Here is a 22499-nt window from a genome sequence, read left to right on the forward strand (position 1 = left end):
AACTTTACCCCATTCACACTGCCTCAAAAACCCAGGTTATTGCCAGGGCAAGCCCAGGTGACCCGGGTTGAGGGTGAGTATGAACGAGTCCTCTGATAATTCCCAGGTTGGATGACCCGCGTCTTTTGGAGGGTTATACCTGGATTTGACTGGGGTAGCCTCCAGTCAAAATGTTGAGATCCAGGTTGAAAATCCCGGATTTCACCGAAACCTATTGTAAAGTTAAAAAAAAAAAAGTTGCCAAGGAGACCGGGGCAGACCCATGTTCACTACCCGGGAATTTGCTGGGGTGTCCTGCTCTGTCACCCGGCAATATCCCGGGATCATAAACCCCCGATATTGCCAGGGTGGCAGTTTGAAAGTGGTATTATGGACATTCACAAGTGGAAGAATAGCTGAATTGCCGTATGATACGTCCAACTGATTGTAATCTGCTGTGATATTATCAGAAGATGCTTGATTAGTGGGCGGAATTATGATAGGTATAGTGTGACATTGATTTGAAGCAAAGAATTTTACATAACAAGCAACAACTAGATTCCTTAAAATAATAAAATGTCCTGATTATTTTATTTGTCAGCAATTTTTTTGAGTTTCCTTGAGTTGGAAATTTAGGAGGTTATCGATGCTTGTGACCACGGGATCCTTTTTGGTGACCTCACGCTCCCCAATTAGCCCTGAGCCCAGTATTCCACCAAAGTGCACAGTTTCGTGATGCAAGTTGCTGGCGTTTGCTGCGGCCGATTGGAGGAGTCGGTGGCACTAAAGGCAGATCCGTACAAATAGGAGAGTGCGCATACTTCACTGTGCGGACGGACGCACAGCCGTTTCCAATCTGCAAGAACATTTAACTTTTTAAAACAAGAGAGGAGAGGGGAATTCAGGAGAATCGGCACAAAGATACTTTTTTTGTCCGTCTGCCAAGTTCTTTTGTAGTGAATATGGAACTGAAGAGAAAGACAGAGGCAGTCTAATATTTTAACACATTTATTAATTACATACAGATGGACTGACCAAGCACAATAGCTTTTTTCAAAACACATGAAAATGATTTTACATGCATGTTGATAAGTTTGTATTCGGTACACATTGCTGAATGCAGATGTGGATCCTTGTTACATAATAGACATGTCTTTTCATCACGTTCTGTAAGATTTGTACGTTTGGCATTTTGTTAACGCGATTTAAGTGAAGGTGTTGTCTGGATTAGCCGCAGGTTTTCCGAAAGGTTGGAGTTGATAATGTTTTTGGTCTTAAGCTACAATCTCGTTAGTCCTTTCCTTTCTCCTTTGCTCTTCTGTCAACTTTGTCGAACTGAGCCTTTTAAAGACACTGGGTTCCTTAATTGAACAGATTTAAATAGTTTTGTTAATGAGCTGGTGTTTGGGTTTGCAGTGATGCTAAACTTGCCAGCTTGAATTCTCTGCAGATACCAGTTTTCTCAGCCTTAATGGGTTGCATACAAATGATTTGTGAATCCCGTCACGATGGAGTAATCAATTATTGCATGATTTGTAGTAAAATATAATGACAAGAAACAGGAAAAGAAAACAATGAAAACAAAATAAATTGCTAAAAAAAGAGAAAAGTAAAAGCTGAATCTTTAAAATAAATGCAGATTATCGAAGGAATACTATTAATGTGCATTATAAGTAGAGATGCTCACTGACCCCGTGAACTGGTTCTGGTTTTGGATCTGGATTAGCTTTGTGATTTGGTTTTGGCAAAACCGCCCTCGTGTGTTTTGGTTTTGGTTTTGTATTTTTTAGAAATAATCCTAAACTATGCTAAAATCACATCATTTTGCTCTTTTTTTGTTCCTACATTATTATTAACCTCAATAACGCTAATGTCAAGTCATTTGCAGTCAATTTTGACCACCTCACAGATCAGAATATTATTTTCATACACTTTCGGAAAAATACTGCAGTGACCTGGCTGGATGGTAAGCGACAGAGCAATGACTTAAACACACGGCAGTTCCTAGCACATCTAGGACACATTGACACACAGCAGTGGCAGAAAAGAAAAGTCAGAAGAAAAGCCTGCAAGGCCTAGTGTTTGTATTTCAGCAATGACAATTAGCAATGGAGGAATGGAGCTCCTCTCTTTGGGTGTATATAACACCATACACTTTAGAAGAAAATCCTGCAAGGACTAGTAGTTGTATTTCTGCAATGAGAATTACCAATGGAGCTCTCCCTTCTGTGTGTTACCTATATAACACTGTAGAATTGGACTGCAGGATTACACCCACCATGTAAGCACTAGTATTTGTATTTTCCTGCGAAGAGAGATTTAACACTGGAGCTATGAAGCTCTCCTGAATGTACTGATTACTTTGTTTAACACTGCTACCCCCACCTCTTTCAATTCTCTAACTTTGGCTGCCCAATTGCTCTACACTCTATACTACCCCTTCTGTGTCCCTCTCTCAAATGTCGTTAGATCGCCGTGGAGGGCGGTATTTATAGATTCCAAAACTTCTGAGATCCGACGACATCATAATGATGTTTTGCCTCGTTTTCGAATCCGAAAAAACTCGGCTCGTTACTTGGATCCCCCAAGTTTGGGCATGTTCGGTTTCCGAGAAACCGAGCCTGAGCATCTCTACTATTAAATAGTTTGTGAAATGTAACAAAACCTTGCAACTGGAATCTAAGAGGACTCTCTGTATCTTATTTATAAAGGACACAAACTTTGAGGTACACCCCTAATATCCAGTCTTTAAAGACACCTCCACAAACTCAACGTACACCTAGGTTTGTTGGGAGTTAAAAATACATAGAGAGGCGTAACGTGCAATAATTATATGAACCAACCATCTACCCCATAACAACCAGCTCTTTCATTAAAATGTATGTTTCCATTTTTCCCATATACTCCCCAGTTTAGCAACATTTAGTGCTGAGACTTTGTGTGTTTGCAGGTGTTTTAAAATAGCTCAGATGCTGGAAAGAGAGACTGGCCGTATTTAGTTATATATTAAACATTACAGTTATATTGTGTTTATTATTAAGCCCATTTATGTTATTATTGTTCTTAGTATCCTTTATGAAGTGCCAAAATATTATGTAGTACTGAACATCTTAATATAAATAAGCCTACAATGACATGATGCAGAAGGTAAAGACCACTCTGCCCCATTGAGCTTACAATCTAATAGGCGTGGGGAACAATTGATGCATAGGGTAGCGGAATAACAATCGTAGCTGGTGAGGAAAGTGGGGGGGGGCAGTTACTGTGAGGCGTTCAAAACGCTAATATACAGTCTTAAATTCAAATTTGCGGCTTTACTTTCTATTTAACAGTTATTGCAAATTTGTACAGGCAGCGTCTTCCTCTTTAAACGTTATGCACATTTCAAGATAAAACTCCAAAATACTTTCATTATTGTGCGTGTGTTTATTTATTTAATTTTTTTAAGCATTTACAATTACACCAATTAAACATTTGCAATCACTATCAGGTTTTATTTTCCAAATCTAATCAGCATTTTCTTCCAGTTTGATACTCGTAAAAAAAAAGAAAAAAAGAAAACGTACTTCTAATAATAACATAACAACAAAAGGTAATAAAACCGCCCTTTGTTTTGTTGCAATTTTGATGTCTTAACATCCATGAAAATCAATTTAAATGTGTTATTTGGCATAAGATCTGGCTAATTAGTAAGGGTAATTTTGTAAGGATTTATCTAGCAGATGGAACGTTAGTGCTGGATATTGTAGAGGGAATTATTCTGCAGAGGGTTTGAGGACTGGTATGAAAAGGTTTCCGTTGTACGGTATAGAGGCTCCGGGTGAGGATTTCAGTGTACACTACGACAGCGCACATGTCAATAGTTTCTATTAAATCCTACTTGCAACTTTGTATTTCAGCCGCCTTTTCTCTGACCGAGTCGAAACAGCAGGTGAAGGAAAAATTGAATGCAGAGCCGAGGTTCTCTTGTGTCGTTGGAACAAAATTAATTGCTGACTATGGTCTCTTAACGTCTTGAAGGGATCAGTGTGAAGTAGCTGCTTGAATATGGCCAGATGAAGTCAGCGGTCTCTTGCTGGGATCCAAGATGCTGGTGGAACATTAATACTAGTTGGAGAAAGTGCTTATGGAAAGCTACCTGCAAATAAATGGACATTGCAAGCTCTCTGCAATATTCACTTAGGTTTACACAAAAAGAAATATGGATCATTTGTGAAATAATAGCAGCTTTAAAAGCGTGATTATATATGTGGCCACGATCCTACCCCCGTCCTCTTTTCACACTTAATTTCCAGGCTGGAATTTTTTGTTTTCTGCAGTTATAATTTTTTTTCATTTTCTGAGTCATGCATTCATCTTTGCAGAATATATATTTTGACTTGATCAGTACCAAAAACTAATTCTTAAATTCATTCCAAATTAAGCATATGCAGCAGCAAAATGTGAAAAAAAAATGCATCAGGAGCCAAATAAAGTTGCAAGGTCCTGTTGAGGGTTTTTTCACTCTCCCTAGCTGCTGTGTACATGCCCCCCTGCTTTTTTTTTTATATAGATAAGCAGAGATTCAGTCTGACCTGACATCCTTTTAAAACACACTTTACAAGTGCGTCCCTTGATCAGTCTGCTGTCAGACTGGGAGATCAGAAGATCCGGATAGGGCCTTGTAAATGGAGCCCACCCTTCTCTCTCCATTTTCACACTAGGGACCCTTACCAGCTTTTCTTTAAAGCTGAACACACTCTTATTTTGGGATGCTCATTCCCACACAAAAAAATCTCCCTGGCGTCTTCAAAACGTGCAAGTCAGAAACCTGTGACAAACATACCTACCTAAAGACAGTGTTCCAGTGTATGTGTGTTTATATCAGGCACAGACGGAGTCTATAGATTACCGGTAGGCAACAGAGGGCCCATAGGCCACCAGCAGGACACCGAGCCTTCACCTGTTGTTCACCCAGCTAAATGCTCCCGATCTTATCACTATCTTATACAGTGCAGGGAGGTCTCGTGGCATTCCTGGAGGAGGAAGAGGTGCGCAGTGGTCTCCCTCCTATCTTCTGTGAGGCCCCTTTTGAAGACTGCGGAGCCGCACGAGAAACCCTCGGTCCTATATATCGGGCAGTTTATTGAGATGGTGAATATAGGTATGTATTCTTATCTGAGTAAACATGTTGTCCTTTCCGAAGCCTCCTGGTATGGACTCCTGTGGACAAAGTAGAGGTGCCCAAAGGCCACTTCTAGGGCAGTGTATACATATATACATTGTGTTATTTAATGGAGGTTACAAAACACTTTAATAAAAAATAATCCTTATCTGAATGAACAATACAGTGCAGTGTGAATCTAGTTCTGCTCCTGCAGCAGACAAAACCAGAACTGGAAGTTATAGTCAATGTCGTACTTCCATCCAAACAGACCGTAGAAACCTACAGGAAGTAACTCTACAAGTTTCCTAATGTAACTTCATCAGGGGTGTGGCCTCCCCGTATCTGTGAAATGTTATATATACTACAAGAAAACTTATTTGAACATGTAAAGAGAAAAATAACCAAATAGTAACAAGTGTATATATTTTAAGTTGATGCCAAAATCTTATTTGTACCTGAAGGTGCCATCATCCTAAATGGATAGAAAACATTCCACAGTTAAAATTTACTTACTTTAGACAGAATTGTGGTTAACATGAAACCTTTTTCCACATTTTTTCCATATTTAACACAAATTTTTATTGAAAATGGATACTCTGAACAATTGAGAAAGCATCTAATCTAGACTGACCCTCTCTCCAGGGTCATTAGGAGAATAAAACATGTAATATTAAGTCACAAGGAAATAAAATCACTAACCATTCATTACCAGGTTCAGCAGTTCAATAAGACAGAAGGTGTTACAAAGCAACAGATGTCTATCTGTGTATCTAATAAAAAAACAACACTAAACATACAGATGCTTCAAAATGTATAAATAGGAGATCAAACACGTGTTATGAATCACCCGCAAGCAATAAAAACAGAAATGTAACAATAAAGGACCCACATTGAGCAATCAAAGGTAGCGAATATTCAGTGAACACCAATATACTTGTGCATGATCTATACAATGTACATGATACATATTAAGCTTGGAAGTAGGACAACAAAATGTTAATCGGGTTGCCTCTATCCAGCTCCGGCAATGAATTATCTTAAATATCAAGTACATACTTGCAAAATAGCCTGGTGTGTCTATTTATGAATCGTGCACAAATACAGTGCAGAATAGCGGAACAAAAGTGTAAGGCGAAGAGTGCTGCATACTTCTGCGGGATAGGCTGTTTCACTGGGAAATTCGATAAGTGCGAAATTAGCACGCAACTTTTCTCATCTCTTATTGCAATATTCATAACTGATCTCTTAACCGGGCCTTGAATAAGTAGCAATTGAGGTGATTTTGACAAACGTAAGCTGACGTTCGAACTTAGTTATCAGAGAGGGGAAAATGGGTTGTCATATATAATAATGGAGTTACCTCTTGTATAGGGAATCCTATCTGTGGCTGGATCATGTATAAGTAACTTATTGTATAAATATATTTAAATTGTTAGCACTGTGGTTTTGTAACTTTTCTATGGCAAATCCCAAGTAAGCATATAAGCATATGTCTGGAAAGGATGTGTTTTGCAATTGTCTGGAGACAGGTAATCTCATGATAATTAGACCTTTTCATCGCTGAGTGACCAACACATCTGCTGAGCCTGAAAGCACAGGGAGGGGGGGGGGGGGGTATTAGACTGGCTGGTAGACTTCCTATGTGTGTACGACTCAGGGTGCAAGTGATCACAGATTAATGTGAATTTTGCAGGTTACATTGATTTAAAAGCAAGAATAGAAATAATGTTATATCCTGATATGGAACTTTAGATGTAGTGGTGTCGCTAGCAGCAATGTAAGAATGCTTTAAACCCCTCCAGGCTGATTTATGTGCAGGCTGTAGGAAGCACCTGGATTGGATAGAGGGGCAGGAGGCTGGATTACCTCCTGCCAGGGTATCTGTGTAAATCTGTATAAAAAGCGGACTGTTTGACTATGTAATGTATCATTCCATCTGTACCTGAAGCTAGTGTAACTGTCCTTATAAGAGCTACTTATGGCTAATAAAATAGCGCTGCTTCAAGATTCTGTTTTGATGCCTACTTACCTGCTGTAATTCCTGTGACCTACAGATTAGACCAATCTAATCTGTTATCCGGCTGTTCTGAGGTTGGAACCCAGTATTTAGTACCAACGCTCTACCTGCTACCTGCAGCTCTGGCCAGTGTGATAGGCCAGGGGGGTAACCACCCACAGCATCCCTGATCTACAGTAAGAGGTCAGGTGTACCAGCCCAGGTGCCCAGCAAAGGGGTACACTAGCAGCGAGAGTTACCCCGATGGAAGTGGGCCAAGGTGCCGCTAAGGATCCTAGTGGTGGCAGCAGGCCCCTCCTACTGTGGTTAGAGGGGTGCAATTTGGGATAAAGAAAGGGGATGGTGGCAAGGCAAGCCCAGAGAGTCCTCGGCAACAATGGACAGGGTGGCATAGTGGGTCTATCCTGTCACACTATTTATTAATTATTGCGGAGTTGCCGCTATGATACCTCTACTTTTAACGACGTCTCAGGGTAACCAAAGACGTTAACTTAAAAAAATTATTTATTGATTAAATAAATATTTTTTAAAGTGCAAGTCTCTTTAAAATACAGAGCTCATAGCACTGCCCCCTAGAAAATAAATATCATACATACATTATATATACCTCTAAAATACAGTCTGTAAAAGCTTTTATTTGATATTGTGTTTTTATAGCAGTAGGACTGAGAGCTCAAACCTGCGGTTAGTATCGTTCAGCTGCCATGGAGACACAATAATGGCAATAAGTATTTTTTTTATCATCACAATAATCGTCAACAAAGAATTAGACTTTTTGCAGGCATAATGTTCAATTTTACTTTTATTACTGTTAAGCAATGCATCAAAATCTGGATTAGATACAAAAAAACACAGGATTGAGATCAGGAAGAAATTAGCATCAAGGACTTTGTCTACTTTGAATCTAATAATTACATTTCAATGTAGATACGCTATCTGGAATGATATTGTGAGAGGAATATGTAATAGGATATCATGAATTCTACTTATTAGTCCAGATGACTGGTTCTCCTGTTCATTCCATACGTAATACCATGTAAGCAAGCGATTAAATAGTGCAGATTGGAGGTCAATGCTATGTTGTGACTGTCGTACACACAGACCACAATGAAAGACGCAGAATGGACTGGAATGAAAGAAAATTATGTATGGACAATCTTTTTGCAACATTCCATTAATAAAGTAGACCACAAAAAGATTAATTCATAATAGTCTGGGAGAGTTAATGGTGGACTACAGAGTGCTATATGGAGATTATTATGGTGCTCCAGAGTCTGGACACAACTTTCTGAAGATCTGTTTATGTTAAAACCAGGCTTTTAAAATGAAGTACAGCAGATCCTAATCTAAGGCAGATTTATAAATGATGTTGGCTCAGGGTCACTGATTGGTAGTAATGTTTATTGGAGATATAAATACTTTTATATTGCTCTCTAAGAATGATGATATGACCCAAAGGTTAAGAGCATTCACAGTAAATGAACATGAGATACTTCCTGGTGACCCTTGAATAAAATTCCACTATGGGTCTTTGCGACCCTGGATAAATCACTTGGTGTGCTCCAGATATCTTGATTAAAAGTCAAGTTCTCTGAGAGATGGTGAGTCTGGTATACTGTATAATATTCACTGCTTTGTGATCATAGGAGGTCAGGGCAAATTCAGCTTTACACCAGCCATGCACCTCAATTTCGGCACCTAGTTTTGTAGAATAAGATGGCTGTACACAGTGCCGTAACTAGACATTTTAGTGCCCTGGGCGAGACAGGGCACCGGCGCCCCCCATCTATGTGGGAGTGGCATTTGACAAGTGGGTGTGGCCAACCTAATGTGTGGGTGTGGCTAGCACTTTACTGAAAGAATTCTGTTACACATATTTGCAAATGCAAATATACACACATACATACATATATATATATATATATATATATATATATATATATATATATATATATATATATATATATATACATACAGTGGTGGGATTGAAATAAATTAACAACTGGCTCTCTGCCCTAATGACCATTTAAAGTATGCAGAAAATATATAGCGAACGGTATTCTAATATCTAATGCACTTAATACTCTAATAAAAAAGTGTCTGTCTGTTAGGGAATTTAGACTGTAAGCCCCAATGGGGCAGGGAGCATTACTATAGGATAACAAACAAAACCCAACAACAAAAACACTTTTTTAGAGCTTATGTTCAAGGGCCCCTATAAAGGATATAATTAAGAATTATATTAAAAACAGGCTGAAGTGGCTCAAAGTCCCAATAAACACCAGTTCGTTTTGAAGGTCACCAATGTCCGGTGAAAAATCTCAAACAAAAAAATAACACACAAAACAGCAATTGCATGTGCATATGGGGTGCAAGTTTGTAGAGAGAGAGAGAGAGACAGAGGCAGCGAGAGAGAAAGAGTGATAGAGACAGAGAGACAGAGACAGAGAGACAGAGACAGAGGCAGCAAGAGAGAGGGAGAGAGACAGAGGCAGCGAGAGAGAGACAGAGGCAGCGAGAGAGAGAGAGAGACAGAGGCAGCGAGAGAGAGACAGAGGCAGAGGCAGCGAGAGAGAGACAGAGGCAGCGAGAGAGAGACAGAGGCAGCGAGAGAGAGACAGAGGCAGCGAGAGAGAGAGAGAATAGAGATACTACACAGTTGTAAACAAAAGCTGAAAGAGAAATAGGGAAATGTGAATGAAAATATAGAAGGTAAAGAGAATACAATTATTGGCAGATTACAGAGACCACAATAGTGAAACAAACTCACCACTTACAAACATGTCAATAGTTATGATAAAGTGAGACCTGATTTGCAGTAATTCATTGTCCATGTAGTCTGTGATCACCAGAACAGCAGCCATTTGTATAACTACAGCTACACATTATTCACCTGCCTGACGTCCAAACTGACAGACATACAAAACACAGAACGTTATCCAACCACTAATCATATAATTACATTTAGTTCTACAAATACTGAAAGGTGACAATAACATATAGTAAACCTCACTCCTGGGAATGTCAGAGGAGAGGAGAGTGCACACACGACGCAGCGGAGCCTTTCAGTCAATACAGAATGTGCCTGTGACTTCCGCAGTGGAACGCATGTGCGTTCCACAGACAGGAAGTTCGGTATTTGCGTTCCAAATGCCGAACTTCCTGTCTGTGGAACGCACATGCGTTCCACTGCGGAAGTCAAAGACTGTACATATAGAGCTTGGTAGCGGGCGGCTGCTGCGCCCCTTTGGGCTTGCGCCCTGGGCGACGGCACCGCCCGCACCACCCTAGTTACGGCTCTGGCTGTACATGACGCTCGCAGAGAAGAGGATTTGGGTGAACTGAATTTGCTCTCATTGAAGTATGGAGTAGGTGCACCGATGCCACTTGTTTTGCAGAGTAGTGCAATACTGTGATTTCATTTTGCTGAGTGAGATTGTTGAAATGAGAGAACGGATGCGTTTTCAAGAGCATTCCCACTCCGTAAAAGGACTTACGTTTTTCACCAGCTCAAACCTTGTTTGACACACACAATTTACACCGGCTGTAAAATCCCCATAAAAAATAATCTATCTGTGCACTACTGTCTAGTCTACTAACACTAAATCATCAACATTATTTAATTGTAAGAAGTCACAAATTATGTAGCACCAGACAAAATCATACAGATATGACAAACTTGAAAACCGTATACATAGTAAGATAAATGTAAGTACAGAAAAGCAGAATCGTTAATGCATGTATAATGGGACGGATGATTGGAGCCCCAGAAGTAGTGTAAGGAAGGATTCTACAGGCCCCGTGGTATGGTAGAGAAGCAAAGGATCCCCAGTAGTATTGAAAGGAAACAAGGGTCACAGGGCTAAACCTGCATAAACTTGTGGGTTTTGTTCTCTTTATTTGTGACGTAAGGTTTTAAAACCGTGGCAGACTAGTAGCAGTAGGTGTAAGAAAGTAATAACATGAGACCTTCAGTATGAAAGGTTATTCAACATGTCACAAAATTAAATAACAGATTAGGAATCTTGTTTAAACAATATTAGCACTGTGCAAACATAAATCACTACAACACCTAGGTCACTTAATAAATATATCTCACTTCCAAGTTAGGCACTGTGAGCCAGTGAAATGGGTTTCACTGGATAATTACTTTGAGAGACAACCGTTTACTAGACCAGGATAATTAGTCCATTACACTAAATACTACTGCAGCAGATTATCTAGACAATCTAGACATCTGTCAATCACAATAGATTTGTAGTGTAATTATACAACACTTATCACACAAAATAAGAAGAGATGCATAATACATGACAGAATGAATGAATAAATCCAAGACCCCCTTTCCACAGCCACATTTACAAGCACATTAATACACTGGCTGCTTGTGAATGGCTGGTCGATGAAAGGATTCCCGGGTTTAACCATGTATTACATTTTAATTTAATATAGTGGTGAGCAAAGGTTTATGGAGTCTTTTATTGAAAATAAAGTTTACTTTATGCACAAAGATCAGGGCTCTTAGGTTCTCGTATCCATTATACTGGAACCACTGAGGTGGCAAAGGGACCCAAGCATTATTACTCTGGCCCTCACAGTTAAGGGGGGTCAGTAAGAGCCCCAGGTGAATATGGGTGACACAGTGGTTAGTATTGCTAGCTCACAGCGCTGGGTTAATGAGTTCAATTCCGACCATGGTCCTATCTGTGTGCATGTTCTCCTCGTGTTTGCGTGGGTTTCCTCACACACTCCAAAAACATACTGGTAGGTTATTTGGCTTCTGACAAAATTGGACATGAGTGTGATAGGGAATTCAGATTGTAAGCTCCAACAGGGCAGGGACTGACGTGAGTGACAATATTTTCTGTATAGTGCTGCGGAATATTATTGCCGCTATAATACTAAACAATGTTTATTTGCCCCACCTAAATAGGGACCAAATGCATTGGGTTTCAAGGAAAATACCCTACTTTAGATTATTTTGTACGAGGCGAGCTAAAGGTTCGTGGATGGGGGTAATGATCGCCCATGATTAATTTCTTTCATTTGTTTTGGGTTTTTATTACATTTAAAAGTGCCGACCCTCTCACTGTGCTAGACGCACTTCAGACGATGTAACGCAAAGCATTGCACACACACAAAAGATGCATGTAATACAAACATTCGACTAAGTCTTAGGATTTATTTAAGCTATAATGAGAGCTAAACATTCCAGTATTTTAGGGAGAAAAAGGGAGGGGGGGGGGAGGTATTGAAAATGTTTATATAGTGGTAGGAAGTTTACACTTTTGCGCGCGCACCTCTCAAAATCTTTCCCCTTTCCCGCCCCGGCGCAGCGGTGTATAACCAACACATTCCGCGGAACGCGTCAGCTGTGCTTTGTAAGCGAGCTCTGGATTCAGCGCTGTACAGCAATAAACAAGATTACCAAAAGGCCACACCCTAGGCACATCCGTAACATTTCCCCAAAAATAACATATGTGACTATTCAGTAATTAAAATGTTACTTGATAAATTCCGTCATCTCTGTCCAGATGGACATTTCAATAAAAGTTAAACGCTTGTACAATATGTTGATGTATTTCAGTTCAAGTAATGTATTCACATCTCATCTCTGGCTCTTTTATCTGCATTTTACTTTAAAGGAGCTCTTTTAACTACCAATTTGACACATATTTAGCATAAGGTAACGTCTGTCTGAAGCGTAATGAAACGGTTGACGCTGCCGAGCAGTTTCCATATTAAAATCCCTCTTTACTCTTTTTAATGTTATGTCTTCTATGATTAGTATGAAAGATGAATTTTTAATTGGTTGTTGTTGTCAGGGTAAAAAGAAAATGATTTCCGAACAGATCGCGTCGCCCTAAAATGTTCCCGAGACCCGCGTCTATCTTTGTGCGAGCGCGAGATAGGAGAACGCTTTAATCAAAGGAGTTTATGACACGGCAACATTAGCAATATGGTTATATCGTTGCAAAACAAATTCTGTTACTTCAGACAGTCACACAGCCAGATGCATTTCAACATTAGTTCCTTGACAGTACTGTAATGTGTGTGTGTGTGTGTCTATCTATATATATATATATATATATATATATATGTATATATGTATGCAGTATGCAAGGGCCCCGGTGGACTGCTTTGCCTAGGGGCCTATAATGTTGTTGAGATGGCCCTGCCACTCCATATATATATATATATATATATATATATATATATATATATACTCGCTCATTGATCCTTGAAATACAGCCGCTAAGAAATCAAATCTCCCCCTCCACTTACCTTTCAAATGCCCTGCTCTCCGATTGCACCCCCTTTTCCTCTTCTTTTTTCTTATTCTGTGTCTTCTGCCTCTTTGAATCCTCGCTGTTGCTTACTTCTCTGTTGCTTCTCGCGTTGTGGCTCCTCTGTGTTGCACTCCTCAATGAAAGTGTCATTCAGTGTGAGCGCAGCACGGTGGGGGGAACAGGGAGGGAGCCGAATAGCCACCTGGACCAGAAATTTTGGTTTTTGTAAGATTATTTATTGTATTTAAGAGCCCTGCCTATGTGGCCCACCTGCCCATCGTGCCCAGTGAAAAAGATGGCCCTGGGGAGAGAGAGGGGGAGAGAGATATCAAGAGAGAGGGAAAGATATCTAGAGATATCTATATATATATATATATATATATATATATATATATATATATATATATACTTAACCTCCACAACCCATTCAGCTAATGGAGTAGGAGGATGAAACGTTTTTTTAAATCAACGTCCTGAGAAGTGTGATTGACCTTTAATCTCCCAACATCTATGATGCGATTTTGAGCCACTAAGCCCCGCCCCTGCTATGACACGCTGTGAAGTTTGTCATTTACTGGCAATGGCACCCCCCTTCCGCCCCGGCACATCACGTCTCCCCCAGGATCTCCTGGAGGAGAGGTTTGAAGGGTTGGCAATTATGATCTAGTGGTTTCTAGTTTTTAAAGAAAGATTTACAAAATAGTACTTTCGACATATTATTTCACAGAGAATTACAATGTTAGCGCTCCTATAACACGGAGTTAAGGGGTTAAATATTCCAAGACCATTACAACGGAAGCAGGACAGAGTATTTAATGATATGAGTGTGCTGATCTAGTAGGCGACAGTGATCTTTTACATGCTACAAGTTGGGAAGATGAAGATACGTGGTTCACAAATCACTCGGACACAGTATTAGAGGAACAATAGAAGGATGATTTATTCTGCAGAACAGGATTAAATACAGCACAGCCACTTAACGATAGCAGGTCCAACAAGTCACGAAATCAGTTCAAATAAATCCAGTGAGATATGCTCCACAGCACATCTATGGCAGAGCATCACTTTTTGGCCAAATGTTAGTCACACACTTCCAGCTCCCAGGGTAGCCTCTTTTATCACCTCCTAATCCCACCTTGGGAGCTGCCTGTCCAGGGGAATTGCAAAAGGTCTGGATTGGTGCACTGCTTACACTATCCAGCCCCCTCTCCTACCTCCCCAGGTGTCTTGCCTCAGGTGACCCCTACTGGATCAGGCTCCTGGCTGTCTGTAGAGCTCACTAGTGGACAATAAGGAGCAAACAGAAATAACAATGATATCTTAATTCACTTAACTCCTGAGTGTTCCCTGTAGAGGTGGAATTTAACCCCTGAAGTGCTTTTCTAAGGAGATGTTATATTATTATTATTATTATTATTATTATTATTATTATTATTATTATTATCATTTATTTGTTAGGCGCCACAAGATTTCCGCAGCGCCGTACACAGTACAAACAGTAGACTATACAGGGTGAAACAGTACAGAACAATAAACAAAAATACCAATACTTCAGAAACTCCAGGCAGGCTGCTGCAATAAGCATGGAGCAGAAGAACAGATGAGGAGACAGGAGGGAAGAGGGCCCTGCTCATGTGAGCTTACATCCTAAAGGAGGGTAGACAGAACCAGGCACAAGGGGAGCCAGAAGAGAGAAGTGAGAGCGAGTGGAGGAGGTGAGGTGGTTAAGTAGATGGTTGGTAGGCTTTGCGAAAGAGGTGAGTTTTCAGTGCACGTTTGAAGCAGCACAGAGTAGGAGAGAGACGGATGGAGCGAGGGAGGTCGTTCCAGTGAAGGGGGGCTGCACGGGAAAAGTCTTGGATTCTGGAGTGTGAAGAAGTGATAAGAGAGGAGGAGAGGCGGCGATCATTGGCTGAGCGCAGGGAGCGGGCAGGAGTGTGTATGAAGAGGAGGTTAGAGATGTAGAGGGCAGTAGAGTGGGAGAGAGCCTTGTATGTGGCCCATCGTGCCCAGTGGAAAAGATGGCCCTGGGGAGAGGGAGATGGGGAGAGAGATATCTAGAGAGAGATATCTATATATATTACATCACTGTTACTTCCTGATAACAGCATGGCTGAAAAGTGTAGTTCATGTATGGAGTAGATAAAGGGGTTGTAACACCATACACCATGCCCATTGCTTTACACAAGTTATAACAAACAAACCTGACAATAAAGTATGAAGTATCTGGGGGTTGCAGGGGAAGGCTCAGAGGGCCACATGTGGCCCTAGGGCCTTCCGTTGACCATCACTGCTTTAAAGGTTCACTATTATATGTACTTAGTCATGCCAAATAAAGTGGTACTTTTCCTGTGATGAGAGCTGCTTGTTATCATGTACCTCAACTGAGAACAATGAAATGACCACATCTGTTTCTGCCTAAGAAGCAGCTAATTTAATGAACTGACAGATAAAATTGTAATAATCTTTAAAATACCCATGCAATTGTGTAATCTGCCTAAAGAGATCACGTCATGGGGTTTCAATATTATAATTTTATTTATACATTGCATTGTGTACTAAATATGGATTAAAAAGTGCCCCCTTTGCTTGTAAAACAACTAGGGGTAAATGTATCAAATAGTTATTTTTGCAAATCACAGATAACTAGCAAAACTTGCCCTTGAAGCTATTGCCACTGTAAATTTACCATGCAAAGTCGCCGGATAAAGGTGGTGTCCAAAAATATTTTTTTTTTAAATTTTTACCCCCAGGGGGTAAATCTATCAAGCTGAGAGTTTTCCACCGGGATGGAAAAACCAATCAGATTCTATTTATCATTTATTTAGTGCATTCTACAGAATGAAAGATAGAATCTGATTGGTTGCTATAGGCAACATCTCCACTTTTCAAACCCGCCGGAAAACTCTCAGCTTGATACATTTACACCCTGGACTCAGTTTGTGAGGGGCACTTGATATGCAAAATTTTACAAATACATTTACAATGTTACTTGGCCGCTTATAATACAAGATCCACTTACGTTCTCCGTTAGCAGCCCTTTAAATACTGAAATAGATGAAAATTTTATATGGTATAAGTTTTAATATCCGCTTGATCCATTTTCATTGATCAGTGATAATCATTGTTCACATTTGTCATTTTAAAGACAAATTACAGCTCAATAATACGCTGTATATATTTTTCTTTTATTGGCATTTAGTCACATCAATATATAACAATTAAGTTCTTTAAGGAAAACCACTGCTGTTGAGCTGGGCAGAGATAAATCTTCATTAACGCTTTTTAAATCTGCTAATATACAGTATAGGCAGCTTGTAAACGTCTGAAATCCACTTTCTAACAACCGCATGCAAGTTTTGTTTTAGATATAAGCTGTTTTATATTCCTTTTATCAGGGTCTATTTATTGCAATGATACATTGAACTTTGGCTGGTTGGAAGCACTGATCAGTCATTTCGACATAAATAATGGAAAAAAGCAGAGTTTTTCTTTATTATTCTGTGCGATCCTCCCCATTAATTGTGGCCCCTTCCACGGGCCTGGAGTTCACACCTAAATTTATAATGGTGCTCGGGGCATTTCCGCCAGCAAAATACAATTTAATTTCTTTGTGGAAAGCAGTCACATTATGAGCACTACATATGTCAAATAGATTATAACGAAGTACCTTTGAAATTTTAAATTTTAACTTGGATGCACCTTCTGTCTGTACAATCCAGCAAGAAACGGTTTAATCACTATGGGCCTGATTAATTAAGGATCTTAAATGAAGAGGTATCTTATTTCAGTCTCCTGGACAAAACCATTTTACAATGCAAGGGGTGTAAACTAGTTTTCTGTTTTGCACATAAGTTAAATACTGATTGTTTTTTCATGTAGCCCACAAATACTTGATAGCTTAATTGTACACTGAAATTTAAAGTTGATATTTGTGTGCTACATGAAAAAAATCGCAGACACATCGCTGAGGTCATGTATATCTTATATTTTTACCGCCAAGGTGACATTAACTGATGTGAATGATTCCACAGAATAGCATAGATTGGAGACAAATAAACGTGACACAGTTGTAGTAAAATGCGATTATGGATTATCTAACACAGATTATTGTGATAATTCTCTTTCATCTAGAAAAGCAACACTTTTTTTAAATAAATGATACTTCTAAAACCATCTCGGTAGCGAACTCTATTATGCATTTTGTTGCGATTAAGAAATCTCTCAACCTGTATTTTAAATATCTTTAATAAATATAATAAGTTTCAGTATCAAACGTTTGCATATTGCAGATACCAGGGCTGAAAGTTGTGCTGTTTGAATGTTGATAAAGTGTTGACATTTCCAAGCTTACACTCATTGCAGAATGACATTACAGAACGCTTGTTTTGTAACTGATATTCTTCTTGGTGTAAACTGAACTTGAAATGTCCAATGTTTGCAGATATTAAGTATCTAGATGGAGGTAAAAGTTGCTTTTCATTTTCCCATCTGGGTTTGCAGTTTTGATAACAGTAAAAGCTCAGCGGTCAGGTGAAACTGTGTCAATCTGCGAACCTCCTGCTCATAACAGCCTGAGATTGTGCACGTCTGTAGATAATGTTAATGTCTCTCTGCCAGATAGCTGAAATAATACGTTTTCTAAATTGGCTGCATTAAGCAATTACTCACATCAATGCTGAAACCGTGTCATTTTCTCCTCTGCTTCCAGACCCAACGTCGTGTCACATTTCACCTCCCCGATGGCTCCCAAGAAAGTTGCAGCGATAGCGGGTTAGGAGATCACGAATCCAGTGGCACCGCTCACCCGTCACATCCTCTGCCCCTCGGCTTCGCCCAAGAAGAATACTACGAGCAAACTTCGACAAACAGCAGAACGGAGGGAGACGGGAACTCCGATCCAGAATCAAGTGGGTAAACTTTTCCTCTAAATACAGAGATTTGATTTTACTTTAAAAGACGGTAATTGTAGAATCTCTTAGAGGGGGATTCAATTCAGCGGGAGGTGTCGCGATGTTCGGAGGAGCATATTGCCGCCTACTGCGGTAAGAAATCTCCGCTCATTTTTCTGCGCACCTTTATAAGCGGAGATTTTAGCCTGGATATTAAGGTGATTACTGTCCCGTGGACTGTTCCGCAGAGACTTTGCGTTGAATTGAATCTCTTCAAAAGCTGCGAGTTACATAAATTTAACTCCTTTTCATCCAGCATCGGTTAACAGGGTTAAAATAAAGCTGTGTTATCTATCGCTTTATGAGGAGTTTTCAATCCAGTGCATAAAACCCTTTGTGAATTTATTACAGATTGGGTCTCAATTTAATTTAATATTTTTATTCTGCAGGACTGTGACTCATGTGGTAAAAAAAAAAAATCCAAAATAAAGTTTTATTTATAATTCCTGCTAGAACGGGAGAAGGCAGTGTGCGGCTTTCCACCAGCTGTTGAACTACAAGTCCCAGAATGCCTAATGTAGCAGGTGGTTATGAAAGGCTTGATGGGATTGCGGCACATGAAAAGCCGCAAACAGTCTAATATAAAAAACAGGAGACCTTCAATTATTGCAAATAAATCTGATTTTAGTTTTAATTGTGTTTCTTATTTTGTTTTATTTTTTAATTACATGCATATTTAATAATGAACCCCATGTACAAATTTTAAGTCAAACACATGTCAGCTTTATATTTAAATTCTGAAATGACTTTACATATCTTTAATACGTACAGCACCGTGTGTCATATCATACAATGCACTATCATGACTTCCCTGAATGATATACAGGATATATATATATATATATATATATATATATATATATATATATATACATGTATGTATACGTGTATATATGTGTGTGTGTGTGTGTGTGTGTATATATATGTATATATCTATATATATATATATATTCTTGTTAAACTGTGTCTTAAATATTTAATTCAAAATATTATTCAAAACAATGTGTTTTAATGAAAGCAGTTTTGCCTGTTTCAATTTTGCATGATTACAGTAACAATATTAATTAAGCATCAATCAGCACAATCAGATTAATCATGGAATAATGCGATAGAAAATGAGCTGACGTCATATACTGTGCACACTATCGCTGGCTGCCTTTTCAGAGAAGAGGTTAAGTCTAGCGTATCCTGTTCTATGTATAAGTCTGATGTTATATATTCATTGGTGCTATACAGCCAGTCACACTTTATTGTAAACACCATCATTTACGCCCAGTTCTTGGCTCTGTACCTGATAAATCAATCACTGCGGCCCAGAAGGAATAATGAAAATTTATGGCGAAGATTAGCCGAGCAATATTCTGTCATTAATACTTTTCAACGAATTCAATCCCGCTATGTACTGTACACTTATAATAAACACCGTCACTTTGCACAAATGACTGCGGTCCTGCCAACTGCATACAACGTTACTGAGCAGTCTTTAAAGTAGAGGCCTTGTATTAATCAGAGTGTTTTATTAATCTTCTGTGAGTGGCTTTTCGAGGTGGTCACTATGTATTACATGTATCACAATTTAATGAGCCCTAAAGAAGTCGGGAGAATTTCATTTTCTGGTATTGGGCTCTATTGCTTTAAATGCCTGTTTTGTCCATTGCAAATCAACTCTCCCCTAATAAAACTTGGACTGAGAGAATTAATAATGTTCTCTCTCAGCAGTCCATGAATGATTTTCTCCCTTTCCCTAACCCCCCCCCCCCCCCCTGCTCACACCCCTAGATTGGAGAGTAGCAATTAGTGCTAAACATCATTATAGTGGTAAAAATAGACATTGTTTTGTTCACCAACTGGATATGAGGATATGTAAAAAACATCTATATCTGTTGATGCCTAAATATATATGTCTGCTCTTTGCATATATATAGGAAACAGGAAAACTAATGTTTGATTGTATGTTTTTAAAATAAGCTATTGTATATTAGTGAATATGATTCATTATAACACATCAATTTTAAGAATTCTTCTGCAAAGTTCTCATTGGTGACATTACTTCTTATCATTATCATTCACTTATCAATACTTTGAATGGATGTTTTATTAGAATTGATTACATTAGAATTTACAGATTGTTATTGCAATATGCATGATTAGCAATGAAACTTGAAAAATGGCTTTTAGATATTTATATCTAGCTCAGACCTTAATCTATTAGCAGTTTTTTCAGTATAAACATATTGAACATATCCATGCCCCCCACCCAAAGAGAGCCCTATATCCCCCTTTTCACCATAGTACAACTGTCACTGTCATGTAGAAGAGCCTATAAGTCAAGGGTGGGGCCAAAGTAGAATGAGGGTGTGGCTGGATGGGAAGGGGCGTGGTCAGTGTGGCCCTGCAGCTAAGGTTGTCTATAATGTAATTTCAAAAGACCAATCAGATCAATGGGAGCAATTTGACTATTTCCACTGTTTATTCTGAGCTGTATTTGTATCCCTACCCCCTAGGGATAATATGCAAATGAGCCCCTCCCATTCAGGAGAATAGACTTCTGGGACAAACCAATTATATGGTAGTTCTTTGAGCCAATTCTTTACCCACTAGGTCTTTAGAGCATTTCGCAGAATTATTCTGGCTCTGAGCTGGCCGTGAGCCTATAAATATATTTTATATCTATAATACCAAGTTCCTTTTGCCTTTTAATTTATTTGGAAGACTTATACTGTATATTAAGTTGTTTCGCCGTTTGGAGGAAATGAAACATAATAGTAAAATGTGGCATTTGAAGGCAGTCATTTGTAAATTACAATATTTAAAAGGAATTCGCCGTATAATATCTAAACTACCAATTTCTCTTCCTCACTGTATTTAGTGCATAGAAATGTAGCCACTTTCTCTAATAGTGGATTTATAAGATTCCAGGTGTCTGAATGGAACAACAGGGGACTGAATGAACAGCACATTAAATAAGTATAAATTAAGTTCTTAATAAATTATATAATTTTTTTTTTTTTTTTTAAACTGTAATCCATCGACCACTGGTTGTAAATAAACCTACTTGAATATTGGTTCTAATTCCAAAGGCCTTAATGACCAATGCATTATTAAATTCTACTTTTGATGTGAAAGCTTTGATAGGAACTTTGAGACCAGATAATGGCGTAATTAATTCATCTGATTTTTGTCCATCATACCCCCTGCCCCCCACGCCAATATATATATATATATATATATATATATATATATATATATATATATATATATATATATATATCTGGGCAGCACGGTGGCTCAGTGGTTAGCACTTCTGCCTCACAGCACTGGGGTCATGAGTTCAATTCCCGACAATGGCCTTATCTGTGTGGAGTTTGTATGTTCTCCCTGTGTTTGCGTCGGTTTCCTCTGGGTGCTCCGATTTCCTCCCACACTCCAAAAACATACTGGTAGGTTAATTGACTGCTATCAAAATTGACCATAGTCTCTCTCTCTCTCTCTGTCATCTGTGTGTGTCTGTGTGTGTTAGGGAATTTAGACTGTAAGCTCCAATGGGGCAGGGACTGATGTGAATGAGTTCTCTGTACAGCACTGTGGAATCAGTTGCGCTATATAAATAAATGGAGATGATGATATATATAATAAATCTTTTTTTTGAATCTTTTTAGCTCTGTCTAAGCACTAATAATACAGTCAGTTCAAAACCCATTAATCTTTCTGAGGCAGTACGGTTTGATTGATCTTATACCTTTTAATCTAATTAGTGTACACGGAGGTGGGAGAATATAATGGCTGAACACTGCGCTACGTTGCTTTTCAGAAATGTCAGTCTTTGTGACGGCCTACTGTGCCTGCCATCATGTATCACAGATATATGAAACATCTGTATAATCATTAACTGAGATATTTGATTTAAAAGGCTGGGAATCGACGGACATCAAAACCAATTTGGGAGAGGGAGGGGGGAGGCTGAAGGCGCTCAATTAAATCCAGGTAGCAATTCGCATGAGTGATTAATTATATAACCTTAGATATAGTTTGAAGGGTAGTGGACGTTTATACAGTAAGCTGGCTACAAACGAGACAAGGCATCAAAGAAATAATGTGTCAAATAAAAGTTAAGC

General features: G+C 39.0%; 1 protein-coding gene across 1 annotated transcript in view; it reads left to right on the forward strand.

Annotated features, from left to right (window-relative positions):
* PCDH11X (protocadherin 11 X-linked) overlaps nt 1–22499 on the forward strand; it is an 875653-nt gene that overhangs the window by 652025 nt on the left and 201129 nt on the right. The window contains exon 5 of the mRNA XM_075186234.1: nt 18144–18342. Within this exon, the coding sequence (XP_075042335.1) occupies nt 18144–18342 (199 nt within the window). The remainder of the gene's footprint in view (nt 1–18143; nt 18343–22499) is intronic.

Source organism: Mixophyes fleayi, chromosome 9 (genome assembly GCF_038048845.1).
Source record: "Mixophyes fleayi isolate aMixFle1 chromosome 9, aMixFle1.hap1, whole genome shotgun sequence".
Lineage (NCBI taxonomy): Eukaryota > Metazoa > Chordata > Amphibia > Anura > Limnodynastidae > Mixophyes > Mixophyes fleayi.